Source organism: Brachyhypopomus gauderio, chromosome 10 (assembly GCF_052324685.1).
Source record: "Brachyhypopomus gauderio isolate BG-103 chromosome 10, BGAUD_0.2, whole genome shotgun sequence".
In the NCBI taxonomy this organism is placed as follows: Eukaryota; Metazoa; Chordata; class Actinopteri; order Gymnotiformes; family Hypopomidae; genus Brachyhypopomus; species Brachyhypopomus gauderio.
The window spans coordinates 19,560,391-19,575,284 of NC_135220.1; the positions used below are offsets into that span (position 1 = coordinate 19,560,391).

Consider the following 14,894-nt stretch of genomic DNA (forward strand, 5'->3'; position numbering starts at 1 on the left):
CGTTACTGAAACACACAATTCCCCATACAATCAAGAAAATAAAAGACAGGCTACATAACTAATGCATAACTAAGACATTCATTCAATGTTCATTCATTCATTCAATTCTATCCTCGTAATGCGCATTGCTTTAAGTTCATACCAGGACATCTTCTATCAATCACTATCTTACGAGTTCACTGACTGGCTGCCAGTAACGCGCTGTAATTAGTTGTGTCTATTGGCTGGTATCTATGACACTCTGGGATTACTGGGGATAATGTTTCTGTTGTAAAATAATACAAAGGGAGAGAGGAAAATCTTGATCTCCTTTTTGGCTTAACTAAATTTGAAGGTATTTAGAGTATGTTTAGAGTAAGGTCTAAAAAATATGTCTGGGGTGTAAAACAACCAAAATCTTATTTTAAAAAAGAAGTAAAAAAATAGACTTCATTTTGTTAACAGATCCTCCTCATGTATCCTACTCATATACACATCACATGCATTTTTTCATCCTAAACATGCGTGATTTTATTTGCAAGTTCAGTAGCAACCAAACTGCAAGTTCTATGAAGCACAACAGTAACAGAACATAGTTTAGCCTTATTGCAGACTTTGGTGGGAACTGCAGTATATCAGTGGTGTTGATTGTAGGAGACTTTCTAGAGCCAAGGTCGATGAGCTATAGTCTGCCCTCAGCTGGTGAAAGTGGGAAAATATCACTTCCTATAGTCTATTCCTATAACTTGTACGTCTGTGAACCCATTGACTTTCAGCAACCATGCAATTATGTTACATGGCCCTTGATGTCTGTATTTTATCTTCATTAAACAAAGTAATTGTGTTCTAGCCCACATTGTATGTTTTCACTGCCCACATACTGTGATTTTTGCAGACCCGTTTGTTTATTCGGCAGCTTATTTATTGAAATCTGAGGACAATATTTGGCCCATAGATTGAAAACGGCTTTTTAACCAACTGACACAGTTTGTCATTTTGAAATGGTGCATTGACAAATTATATTTTGAGAATGGATGTATCATTGGCTTGTTGCAATCCCAGTTATATTTCAACAGAAATTTCACAAGAGTTAATTTCACATTGAACAAAAGAACACAAAATCACAACCCAGATTTAACCATTTCTTTTACACATCAGATTCTTTGTTTAATCAACTCATAATATCATCAGCCACCCTAATGCAGCAATATTTTCTAAAATGCTTAATATTTTTCTCTTTTAAAAATAAATTTTTTGATAGCCCATCTCGTTACCAAGGTCACCAACAGGACAGCAAAACATGTAAAAGCACTGAGCTCAACAAAGGAGTGACATTTCATCTAGACACAATGATAGGTGCCCCAGCTTTGGTTTTGTTTGTTTGTTTGTTTTGTGCCTATTTTCCACATGCTAGACCAAGCCAAAAACTAGCGGTGTTGGTTGCTTTATGATTATAAGAAAGAACGTTCTTTATTTCTGAAGATGATGAAGTCAATGAAGAGGGTCACGTTCCAGGTTCCAGGTTCCACCGACTCTTTGAGAGAACTGATTGGACAACAGACCGACTAAGAGAAGAAGAAAGTAGAGCGTGCTCACAGGTCTCCAAAGTGCTTGGCACAACCATGGACAGGCGAGGAACTGCATGGTTAGATCAAGCACAATGGTGTCCTGGGCAGAGATCTGGGGCCAGTCGAAATCATCTTCTCTCTGTGGATGAAGCCAGAGAGAATGCGGCATTGCACAAAGCTTTCCACACATACCAACTAGTTCGTTGTCATGGAGGGATGAGGATGGCTGAGGTCTCGAAATGAATCCAGAGTAGGAATGGCATGTAGGATATCCATGGAACATTCACAAAATGGATGAAGGAGCAAAAGTAGTGAACTCAAACATCAATGAATGCGTCTGAAGTCCTTGAGCGTTGATAACTCCACAATTCAGCAATTCATTCTCTCCCTTCAGGTTTTAATATTCGTTTCCATCGAAAAGTGCTGGACCAAACGGGATGAACTTTTGAAGGGAATTAACCAAAAAAAGAGAAAAGCAGGATTACACTGTTTGGTGGTAGCTGAGTTTCGTGGAGGTCGTGATGGGTGATGGACCAGACTGAGACAACGTCTCCACTGGTGGGACACAGGAGGACGTGATGAAGAACCAGAGCGACTAGGGACATCTGCAAAAAAAAAAAAAAAAGATTAGTCATAGGTCATACTCTCACTGCAGAGAAACGTGGGCACCGCCCTTTCTGCGCCAAAACTGCGTCAAACTCCGCCCCCGCCTAAGATCTTACACCTCCCTATTATCTTTAAAACCAACAAACGCCCAATAAAACAAATACTGGTTAAAAGATAAAAGAAATACAACTGTATTTGTACAAAATTTTGCAAATTAATATATTTTCTTACAAGTCTATTTGTTTTTCCTTTTAGAAAAGTCAATTAAAATTGAGATAGCTGGCGACATGGAGGGCGGAAAAGTCTAAGAGAGTCTCTTAAGGTCTGGCCCCAAAAGAGAAGTGCTAAGATGAAGATGCAGTCCAGAAATGGTGACTGCAATGTTGACCCACATAGATCATCAGCCTAAAAGCATGCCACATCTGTACATAAAGTGCCTGTTTGGTTAGCGAAACAACACCAGTCTTCAGACTCGCCATCCATCTGGGTGGTAATCTCGTTACCCTTGTCCTCGTCATTTCCCTGGAGATGGTTTAGTCTCAATGGGATAAATGGTTGGGCTAATCAACTCAAGGTCCAGGAACTGGACCACTTAGTGAGATGAAAAGGAACAGGACAAACATATGGATGGGGGTGATGGTGTGAGATGTGCAGGGGCATTTTGATGTTCTGGAAGGTGGAAAGCATTGGTCTAAGAGTATAATGGACAATGTATGAATGGGTGAAACAATGGAATGGCAAGATCTTTCAAGAGTTCGGTTCTTACCATGCTTCTGAGGATGGACTGAAATCTCATGATGATCCACCCTATAATATTTACGCAGATGGTGTCTATCAATATATAATTTACAGGAGTTAAATGTTATTTTTGCTCTCTTAAGAAAAGTTTTTTTGCATTATCTACCACACATCAGTGGTTCTCTTTATCTTTAAAAGTGCTTGTTCCAGCAACTTTTGCCAGTAATAACTTCAAAAAAGCTGGGAAATAGCTTTGAAGCTACCAGCGTCTTCTCGATGCAGGAAAACCTTGCCGGAGTTGACGCAATTCTGTGAAAAGAAAAGCAAGACATGTTAGCAAGACATCAACTGACACCATCCTTCCAATCCCATACCTCTTGGTTCTGGACTTTCTCCGAGATCGTCCAACAATTGAGAGAGGACGGGGATCTTTGCATGGTGCTGTGGGTTGTTAGGGTGAGGCGATGCTGCCGCTCTGAGCTGGGTGACCAGACTGGACAGCCAACTGACCCAGACTGGAGACAGCATCTCCTGATTGTCTCTCCTCCAGCACCCCCTTGTCATCTGCCCCTCCCACCACCTTGAGGTGGGGGTGGTCACTCATGATCTTCTGGGATAGGTGGGGTGCGAGAGAGAGGCTGAGTGGGGCGGGGCAGGGTGTGGGCCACTTGAGGGGGGTAAAAGGGGTCCCGTTCCGCATTTCATAAATATTAATACAGTCGTCCCTCTCCTGAAGGGGGGCAGATTCTTTAATTTTGTTAGAGGGGGAAGTGCTTTATTCATTTAATGGCTTTTATTAGTGCTCAGACTTCAACTCTTTCATTAGCTAAAGTGCTGCTATAATTTACAGGAGAAAGTGCGGGAGGGGGAGGGGCGGGGCCAAACGAGTGCTGCATTTGCTGTCTGATGGAGTCAGGCTAACACACACACTCATACACATGCACACACGCACACGCACACACACACACACACACACACACACACACACACACACACACACACACACACACACACACACTCCATACATCCAACATCTCTATCCTTCCATTTCATTGCTGATGAACTCAATAACCCCTTAGATGAATGGGATGCTTTTTAAGCAGAATGGTAACTGCTTTCCCCCCAAAGAAGTGTCAGGCTTGCATTGGTGGGTTGCTGCTCAGGTTGCATTGGGAGGTTTTTGATCGTGATCTCAGTGTATGACAGCACAGCCAGTCTCTGTGCATGTTTCAAGTCTTAAACTATTGATACAAAGATGGTACAGCTATTACATATGTTCACTATATTTGAATCAATTATTGTAGTGAATAAAGCATTTTCATGTACCAAAAATGGCTATTTATCATTTCCTTATTAACTGCTTTCAAACAAATCAGTCTTCTGGAGTGTTAGTAATCCTGATGGTTAGACCCGAGTCTTTCTCCATCGCCTGCATACCGAGTGCTTTTTGACCATCACTGATATGCCAGTCCTGGTGTGTATACATACATACATACATACATATATACACACACACACACACACACACACACACACACAAACCGAAGTTTTGTTTGATTCACAGATACATATGAAAATGTGTAGTCTGTAAAACCTGTAAAACTTCAGTGGATCTATATTACTACATCAGAAACATAGAGCAAACCAAACGGTTTTAATAGCCTGATGATTTAGTGTCTTCCTTTTTCTGATGACACTTGCTGCTTACACCTCTGGCAAACCACTCGCGATTTTATTATGTTGCATACATGTAGCATACACTGTATATTGGGAGTCACTTAAGTCTTTATTTTCTGCCTTGTTATGTGAACTGAATCATGGCTGTAAGAATCCGAGATTGTTAACATGGCGATGATGCGACGTCAACTAACGGTTGAAAAATGTTTCCGGAAAACGTAAATGTAAATATAATTTTTTTTACTGTAATTGGAAGATTTATATTTTCACAGCACGGAAAGCAACCATTCTATCTAATATGCCAAACGTCACTATCACATTTTTAAAAAACTTTCCATTTTCCAATCTATCGAGCCACATTGTGTCTTTACCCAACTTTACACGCCAAAGTTCCCCAAAGGCAGCGCAGGTTTCAGTCAGAAGCTGAACCACAGGATGGTCCTCGTGGTCTGCGAGACTGTCCGCGAGCTGCAGGCGCGTGAGGAACCGAGTAGGGAGGCGTCGTGCCGGACAGTTATACCTGCCACACCCCACGAGAACTGGCAGTTCTCGCGGTTTTCAAACAAGTATAATTCTTTGAAGAATATAGAATTACATTTCGAATGTGAATGTCCACACAGAATATTCGTAATTGCATGCGTGCTATATCAACTACAGTTGGTTTGTACATATTTGTCGGCGGATTGTAGCCACTGCGGGTTAAGAACTGTCATCATTAAACTATATCTGCTCGCATATTCCGTGGAGAGCAGTTGGAGGCGCCAGCTATGAAACCTGCAGCCGCAGAGAGATTATAGCGGTGGCGGCGACACATGTCGGTCAGGAAAACGCACCCTACCAAGCCGGACGGCAATCAGTCTCTGCAGGGCAGCGTTATGTCGAAGGAGCTTTTTGAAACGTTAAACTCAGCATCCTGTCAACGGGCATGGAATATCGTTCACTATAAGAAAACCACTGCAGTATTGTCACAAGAAAACGAGCTTTTGAAACGAACCGCAGAATATGAGACCTAACAGTGCAGTTCTTAATACTAGTATCTCATCATTAGGCTACTCTTGGCGTTTCTTCTGACGCACAAGACAGGTTGTTGGTTATTTTGTATTGTCATTATCAGGAGATCAATATTTGGCTCAACAAGTAGCACCATCGGAATCAAAGCATCAAAGCCAGATTTGATCGTGGGAAGTGCCAAAAGTCTCACTGAACTCAGCCTCAAACAAAAATATATTTAAAGAATATAAAATGTGAGCATAATATCCACACACAGAAGCCTACTACTACTCCAGATCCTATTAGTTTATGTTGACTAGTTTCCACTTTCCTTTAGTGAATTATATTTATTTTTCCTTTTTTTGTTACTAGGTGACCCAAGGTGAGTCCACTAAATACTACTCACATAATACCGAATGGGCCCCAAATTAGTATGCAAGCCAAAAATTTTTTTCAGTATGCAAGATACCCGGATTACATACTACTCAAACTTTCCAGTACATGACTACAACTTTCTTTATGGTGTACTCACCACTTCAGTGGTGGAAAAACTTTGAGAAATGGACAGAACCTTCATTTGTTTGTGTGACTCCACAGTATGGTTTTTTATTGCCACATACTAGGTGCTACTATGGGGACCAGCATGCAGTATACAGTATGCAGGAGACTATTTCAAACATAGCTGCAGTCTTTTCACTTTCCATATTGCTCAGCTACTGCCAAGCTTGGTACATCCTGACACAATACATTGGAACTACTGCAGGCCTGGGAGAGTTTCTTCACTTTTGCCCATGTCAAGATGCTTGTTCTGCAGTGTCAGGAGAAACCTCTTTTGTACAAAGACAGAACCACAAAGACGTCAGTGGTTTAAATTTACTTAAACCACTCTTCCAATTATTTTGTATGTGTGCCTGGCACTCTGAACAGTGTTTCAGAGAGTGGAGAAGTAGTTTGAGAAAAATAAGTTTAGCAGAGTAAAACATGAAAATCTATTCTAGTAAGCTCAAAAGATAGAATGCCAAACATTGCAAATGAGCATTAATGGGTCCCCTTTAACCCTTCGGTTTTGTTGACCTCACGTTTTTTACTTTAGTGTTCCCGGTCTTCAGAGACCGGTCTGTTTTAACACACAAAAAATTTTTTCACCACCTTGCAAACATAGGCATAACGTGTGTGTGTCTGTAGGTGTGTGTGTAGGTGTGTCTGTGTGTGTGTGTGTGTGTGTGTGTCTGTGTCTGTGTGTGTAGGTGTGTGTGTAGGTGTGTGTGTGTGAGTGAGTGTGTGTGTGTGTGCGTGTCTGTGTGTGTTTAGGTGTGTGTGTGTCTGTGTGTGTGTGTGTGTTTAGGTGTGTGTGTAGGTGTGTGAGTGAGTGAGAGTGTGTGTGTGTGTGTGTGTGTGTGTGTGTGTGTGTGTGCACGCGCGCATGTGAATTCATGCACATGAGTGGCATGTCACACTCAGATCAGAGTGTGCCTTGCAAACATAGGCATAACATGTGTGTGTGTCTGTGTCTGTAGGTGTGTGTGTAGGTGTGTCTGTGTGTGTAGGTGTGTGTGTGTCTGTGTGTGTTTAGGTGTGTGTGTAGGTGTGTGTGTAGGTGTGTGAGTGAGTGAGTGAGTGTGTGTGTGTGCGTGTGTGTGTGTGAATTCATCACACTCAGATCAGAGTGTGCCTTGCAAACATAGGCATAACATGTGTGTGTGTCTGTAGGTGTGTGTGTATGTGTGTCTGTGTGTGTGTCTGTGTGTGTAGGTGTGTGTGTAGGTGTGTCTGTATATGTGTGTGTCTGTATGCGTGTAGGTGTGTGTGTGAGCGAGTGAATGAGTGAGCGAGTGAGTGAGCGAGCGAGTGAGTGTCTGTGTGTGTATAGGTGTGTGTGTGTGTGTGTGTCTGTGTGTGTTTAGGTGTGTCTGTGTGTGTTTAGGTGTGTGTGTGTGTAGGTGTGTGTGTGTGTGTGTGTGTTTAGGTGTGTGTATAGGTGTGCGTGTGTGTGTGTGTGAGAGAGCGAGTGTGTGTGTGTGTGTGTGTGTAGGTGTGTGTCTGTGGGTGTGTGTGTGTGTCTGTGTGTGTAGGTGTGTGTCTGTGTGTGTAGGTGTGTGTGTGTGTGTGTAGGTGTGTGTGTGTGTGTGTGTGTGAGTGTGTGTGTGTCTGTGTGTGTAGGTGTGTGTGTGTGAGTGTGTATGGGGATGTTTTCTGTCTGATAGATGAATATATTTTGAATACCCATTCATTTCCTGTGACGGTCACGCTTGACCGGCAACAACACAGATGTAAAACGTTGGTTTAAAACACTCAAAATTCAATGAAAAAGATGATCATCACTTTTATATGTTCCAGTGCATAGTGTGGAGGATGGCATAAGGCCTTGCAGCAATCAGATGTAAAACACAATATTTATGAGTGGTTTAAGTTGTAAATCGGTCAGATTTGACCCGAACACGACAGGAGGGTTAATGTTGTTACAGAATAATTTTATTTTATTTAGCTTGGTTTTAATCATATTCTTTTACCTTTTGCAAGGTTGTTGTACTATGTCGTGTTTGCTAATTTGTTATCCTTTCCCTGACTTTTTAATCTGTTGATGGTCGCACTTCCTTAATTAAAGCACATTTTCAACAGTAGCTTGAGGCTTAGTAGCACTGCAATATGTCCTTCCTGTATGGGACAGGTTGTCGACACCTGCTGTAATGCATGTGTCTGCACCTGCTCGGTGTCGGTGTCGGTAAAACACATGTGGACCTTTGTGCTGGGAAGAGGGAGACTGGGACCACAGCTACACAATCCAGATTGCTGAACATTTTTGGATCAATTTCTTCCACACATTGCCAGATTTCACTCACGTCACCTCTCCTCACACTGATTCCTAATTTAACGAGACACTGAAAGGACGCCACCCACCCCACCCCACCCATTTTTTAATTTACATAAAACAACAAAAAATTTCAAAGTGGGGTTGATACAATATGCACCATTTTGAACTCCAAAATTGGGCTCTACAATTGATTTTAATATTCCAATAGACACACGTGAAATATGCAATTTCAGGATAAGAATTTTATTTAAACTTATGCATTTTCCTTTCATCCCACCTTTGGCTTTAATGTATGTTGAAAAGGGAGAACGTACAATTAATGCACATTCATATAGAGATTTGTGGAAAAAGTCCAATAGAGAGTGGAGATCACCAGATGATGTTGGCATTGTGGATAGTGTTCTGGACCTTTGGAAGAGTCCCATCACTAGTTATAAGAGTGGGTCAGTCGTGTAAACCAACAGAGTCCTTTTATTTCTTAACCAGCTGAATGACATCCTCGTCCTCCAGCACATGGTCTTTGCCCACTTTCTGAGGGTTGTGCTTCACAGAGGAGCCCCACACCAAAGCACTGCACAGAAGGATTGCAGGGGTTCAGAGGTCAAAAGTCAGACAAGTCTCACCACATCCAATTAATCCCACAATTTACACATGACATTTCATACAATATACCAAGAATGCCGTATTCTACTCTCGGATATGATTCACACTGTGAAAAGTAAACTTTAGAAAGGTTATTTAAAGTTTGCTTCAATCTTGACTATAAAACATATTACTCAAAAATGTTAAACAGTAAACAATCCTGTATCTCCTTGTGAGCTATAACAGTTAAATCAGGGCTGGAACTAAACCCTGTAGGTGGTACACCGTGTTCTGCTTGGTCATACCTCCTCATCATCATCTGGCATCCTGCAGACATGATTTCCAAACCAAATGTACGACACAAAATCCAACTAGTCCAAAACTGGCAGATGGGGGGAGGGGTGGCATTTCATGCTGCAGGGTCCGTACACAGGCTGCCTGGAGCCATTTAGGATGATGGATCGGTAGCTACTTACTACTTGAACTCCTTGATAAGGTTTTTGTGGATTTTCAGACAGAAGTCTTCAACAGCTGTCGAACCATCTGGGAGCACCACAGGGGCTGTGTAGTCAGGAAGCTGCCCCTTTGGTTTGGTGTATCTGAGGAATTAACATTTAAATGTTTCATTGTGCGTCTTGCTATACTTCACCGGATGTAAAGTCAAACACAATTAACCCTAACTTTCATGTGTTTAACAGGCATTAATATCAGCACCGTTACACTATTAATTTGATGAGTACTGTTCTTTTAGGCTGACAAAACAATTCGGATTATGACAACTGCCCCTGCAGTTATTATAACCATAATACAGGCCCCCGGGAGTTAGACAGTCCTCAGACAGTCCCAGTTCTTCCCCAGGGGTGTCTGCTCTTAGGTCTCTGTCTGTGGCTTTAAAGGAGATCTGCTTACATTCGCACCAGCTGTAGGTAGTCCCAGATCCTTTCCAGCAGGTCATCAAAGTTCCAGCGGTGGTGGGCAGAGATTGGCACACAGTGGGGGACTTTGTAGATGATGTCCAACTCTTCAATGGAGATCTGGTCAATTTTGTTCAAGACGTAAATGCATGGTATGTAAACTCTGGCGAGGGAAAGGAGAGAGAGAGAGAGAGAGAGAGAGAGAGAGAGAGAGAGAGAGAGAGAGAGAGAGAAAGAGAGAGAGAGAGAAAGAGAGAGAGAGAGAAAGAGAGAGAGAAAGTGAGTGAATAACATTAGCAATCACCGGTGGAGAGGAGAGCACGAACTCACATATCACTGCCAACAATTAAATAAATGAATAAATAAATAAATAAACAGCAGCAAAAGAGCTTCCTTGAAAAATTGTGTCCACTGCAGTAAAAAGTCCTGAAATAGGGGATTATGGGTTACTACAGGAAGGGGGTGAGGAAACCTATAATAAGGGGCCCTAGAAAAAGGGGTACTACAGTAAGGGGGTAAGGTACCCTACAGTAAGGGCCCTAGAGTTAGGGGTACAACCGTATGGGTCCTACAGTTAGGGGTACTACAGTACAGGGGTAAGGAATCCTACAGTGAGTGTTTACCTGTTGCCTTCCACCACATCTATGAGGTCATCAGCCGTAGAGTCACTTCGCAGGGTGACATCAGCGTTGTGAATCTTGTACTCAGCCAGGATGCTTTTCGCCGTTTCAGCATCAAGCTCACTTTGAGCACACTGAGAAACGAGAGAAAATACCAAGACAAAGAGAGCAAGTGAAACAATACCCCAGCACAGAAGGAGCCTATCTAGCCATCCTCCAACTAGCCATCAGTGGTAGTATTGTGGTTGTTAAGCTGCCCCAGTATCAGGCCCAGTTCTGTTCCAGGAGGTTTTACACATCATGAAGGGTTTATCAGGGGTCTCTGCATCCACACAACAGTCCAAGTCCTTTGATTGGAAACTGACCACTGATACGCTGAAGGATGGGTAAGACACACTTGGTATGCCAACAATACACATACAGTAAAAGTTGCTAATATAAAAAAAATATTTTTATGAAGTGGCTGAGTGTAAAAATCCTAAGTGAGAACTTTTATTTTGATAAATGTGGATAAGTCTGCTGAGACACGTACAGTAGCAGTGAAGTTGATGCCTCCCTTGTCCTTCTTCTTAAAGCCAATGTTGGGTGGCTGCTTGTTCAGACGAATGCCGAACCCCTCCAGCTCGTGCTCGATCAGCTTCTTGTGCCCGAGGGGCTTCAGCACATCCAGAACGATCAGGATGAGGTTACACGTACGAGCCACTGAGGAGGCAGGACACTGGCCATGAAGAGACCGAACACTGCACGAGGCCTGGGTGCCATAAAGTGAGTGTGTGTGTGGTGGTGGGGGGGTGACTTATTTTTACCTGCAATTACCTGCCGCCCTCTACCTTTTCCATCCTTGGCTCCTTCTATGATACCCGGAAGATCTAAAAGCTGAAACACCATGGCAGACGGTGAACAGGTCAGTGTTAACCAGAAAACAATTTAAAAATACACAAAGAATACACTGCCATAATATGCACATTTAACATTAATCTTTTAAGCTCTGATAACATCCAAATGGGTCCAGACTCTAATTCCACACTCTTGTAGCCACATATACTTCATATTAGTTTAAACATATGTCCTGGAGTTTAGGAGGTTAAGAAACTTTCATTAAGAAAGAACCTGCTGGATTTATTAAGAGCATTAAGATTGAACCTGGATCTTGGCTCCTTTATAGCGGATGACTCCTGGCACGGTGGTGAGCGTGGTGAACTCGTACGCTGCCACCTCGGAGTAGACCCCCGCCAGGTTACTCAGCAGCGTGGACTTTCCCACAGAGGGGAAGCCCACGAAACCGATACGCGCATCTCCCGTCTTTGCCACATCGAACCCTGAAATGCACAGACATGTTTGTTGTAGCTCAATGGGTCTCCACTAGTAGTTAACTGATATGAGGTTCTTCAGTGATGCTGGTACTTGGAGAGCAGAGGCCAACATAAAATGCTGGTATTTAACTTCAAATGCAACTAAATGTTCAGTCAATAAAAATATATTTTGTTAAAAAAAATCACTAAGCAACCCACTTTGTCATCGCCTTCAATTATCTAAAAACTTGTATTTAACTACCCACTATTCTCAATCTACTCCCTGTTAATTATTAAAGTTAACTTTACTCAGGCTACTATTGTGAAAAAAACTAATTGTTGGTGCAGTAGAGCTGGATCCTATGTGCGTAATTCTTGGTCATCCAAGTGGTTATATTTTAAATACTGAACACAAGACACTATTTGGTCTTCCGACCTTAGCAGCTAGAAAGAACATTTTGCCTTTTTGGATTAAGGATGTTGTTCCATCAAAACAACTATGGCACAATCTTATAATCCTCAGTTATGAACCTTCTATAAAGTCTGCAACCCCTTCGTAACGCATAATGGACCTACAGTGACATCTTCCTTAAAGTACGGGCTTTCTAAAACAACCTAGGCTGTCTCTACCATTTTTATCGCAAAACCAATTTTCCTGTAACACTGCCGTTTATTTACATGCTTGCTTCTTTGACATTTCCTTTCTCCATTATGGAGGGTGGTGAGATCTGGGGATGGTGAAAATGCCAACTATTATTTTCTTTTCATCACATCTAAGATATTGTTCTGTGATGTAAATAGAAAACATTAGGCTCAGTCGATCTATGATCTGACATCCTGATGGTCTCTATTAGGACCTGCAGGACACAGACCACCACGACCTCGTGAGGTCCATCTTCCTTCTCACACCTTCTCCAGGTCCTCCCCCTCCGCCTCCTTTAGGAGTGATGAGCTCTCTTCTGAGCTTGGCCAGGCGAGCCTTCAGCAAACCCAGGTGATGCGCCGTGGCCTTGTTCTTCTGAGTACGAGCCATCTGCAGCACGAAGGAAGCAACACATTCAATACCGCCATTCGGGTTCTCAAACCAAACCTCAGCTCTAATGTCACAATGTCTATACGGCTTGGCTAGCTGCTAATTCATTCACTAGGCAGCTGTATTAGTTTGCTGTAGGTCGATATATACAATAACGTGTTATGTTATTTAAAACGTAATATCAAAATAACTTCAAATGCTTTGACCTAATGGGCCGTGAAAATCAACAAGTGCAAAACAGACGTTGTGAACTAAGCGGCTGAGCTAACATTTACTAGCAGGGCCCGGTTAGCACAGCTAGCTAGCCTAAGAAGCTAAACAAACCAACCTCGTTCTCGATTTCAGCGATTTTTGCGAGTAAACTCATTTTGGTGCTGGTTCCTCCGAGCGAGAATTCCGAGAGATAAAACGAAAGAATCAAATACTGTTGGGTCCGGACTTTATATACATCACTACCCGTATATCTCACTCATTAGCGTTGAGCTACTGCGTTTGCACACCGCTTACTGTCATGCTGGCGCACGAGCGACAGTGTTCTCGCGAAAAAGGGTTCTCGTCGAATTAAGGGATACATATCGCCACCTAATGGTAAGGAGTAGTTGGTACATAAATGAATGATGGGTTGTTGTAAAATTGTACATTTGTCTAAATATTTTTCTCAGTTTAGAAGACATTTACTTATCAACCCTGTCAAAAGTAAAATTTGTTACCCTGATGGGGATGTTGTTCTCCCACCTGAAATATATAATAAACCCTAAGTTGAAAATAGCACACATACATATTTAAAATTCCCTCCTTGCCCGTCTATGAGCAGGCTGATTCCTTAAAGCTTGGGTCCTCTGTCAGAGGCCAGGGACCTGAGGGTCTTGCACGGTGTCTTTGCTGTTTCCAGGACTGCACTCTCCAGATTTCTGATAATGTTCTTGAGATGTGCTGCAGCCATTCTCCCAACTTGGGGGTTACAGCCCCTAGTGTTCAGATTACCACTGGACCCACCAATACGTTCAGCTTCCACATGTCCTTTAGCAGTTACTTCAGCCCTGAGCATTTCTTCAGCTTTTTATCTGTTCCTTGGTCCTGATGTTGCCGTCACTTGTTATTGCCACTATCACTATTGCCCTTTTCAGCTGCTTGTCCATCATTACTATTCTCTCTCTCGCTCCCTCTCTCCCATATATATATATATATATATATATATATATATATATATATATATATATATATATATATATATATATATATATATATACATATATATAGAACTCAGAGTAAATGCATTGTACTATAGTCTATTGTAAAAGATGTAGAAATATTCAAAATTGTTGTGAAGTACACCGAGTTTTCAAGCAAAGTGCTTGCACAGCTGATGAAGGACATGCTGTTTCTCTGGAAACTTTCTCTGTACTTCACTACAATATATATATATATATATATATATATATATATATATATATATATATATATATATATATATATATATACTCATACTCAACTATATATATATATATACACACACTCATACTCAACTTTACTCATACAGCCAAATGATTTCTGTTCCAATGTCATTGTCTTTGTGCCTTGAACCACTTGCACTGTGGGACAAAGCAGTAGTGCGTTTGTGTACATTTACCCAGAACACTGACAATTTACACTTGGTTTTTTCTTCACAACCGTTATAGTTTGGCATTTCTGAGATAGGAACTAATTATGTGGACATGGTAGGAGTACAGAGAGTACAGTGCAATATGTACTTATCTATATATGTTCACTTTACTGAAGGAGGGGGGTGAGGAAAGGAGGAGGGGGTGAGGTGGCTGGAAAAGGCTGGGCTGAAAAACAGCACAGAGGTGCTAATCATGGCAGCACAGGAACAAGTTCTGAACACAAGATCAATGGGCTGGAGCTACCACACCCGGTAAGACAGATGTGCAGTTTGTGCTCCGATACCTTTGTGAGACAATCCAGTACATAACACCGGTATGCAAGATGCTAGCAGGCAGATAATACATATACTATTCACAAAAAGTGAGGGATATTTGGCTTTTGGGTGAAATTTCAGGACGAACGTAAAATACACTCTACC

The 14,894-nt window shown here is 42.0% G+C and overlaps 1 protein-coding gene across 1 annotated transcript; it reads right to left on the bottom strand.

Moving 5' to 3' along the window:
* Positions 1-8,577: 8,577 nt before the first annotated feature.
* On the bottom strand, positions 8,578-13,356 carry drg1 (developmentally regulated GTP binding protein 1). Its single transcript, XM_077020340.1, has 9 exons — positions 13,140-13,356; positions 12,688-12,811; positions 11,630-11,805; positions 11,293-11,362; positions 11,019-11,188; positions 10,490-10,620; positions 9,862-10,029; positions 9,429-9,551; positions 8,578-8,941 (listed from the first exon to the last, which is right to left on the bottom strand). Exons 1-9 carry the CDS (start codon positions 13,176-13,178, stop codon positions 8,842-8,844), a joined length of 1,101 nt encoding a protein of 366 aa, XP_076876455.1. The 5' UTR covers positions 13,179-13,356; the 3' UTR covers positions 8,578-8,841.
* Positions 13,357-14,894: the final 1,538 nt, after the last annotated feature.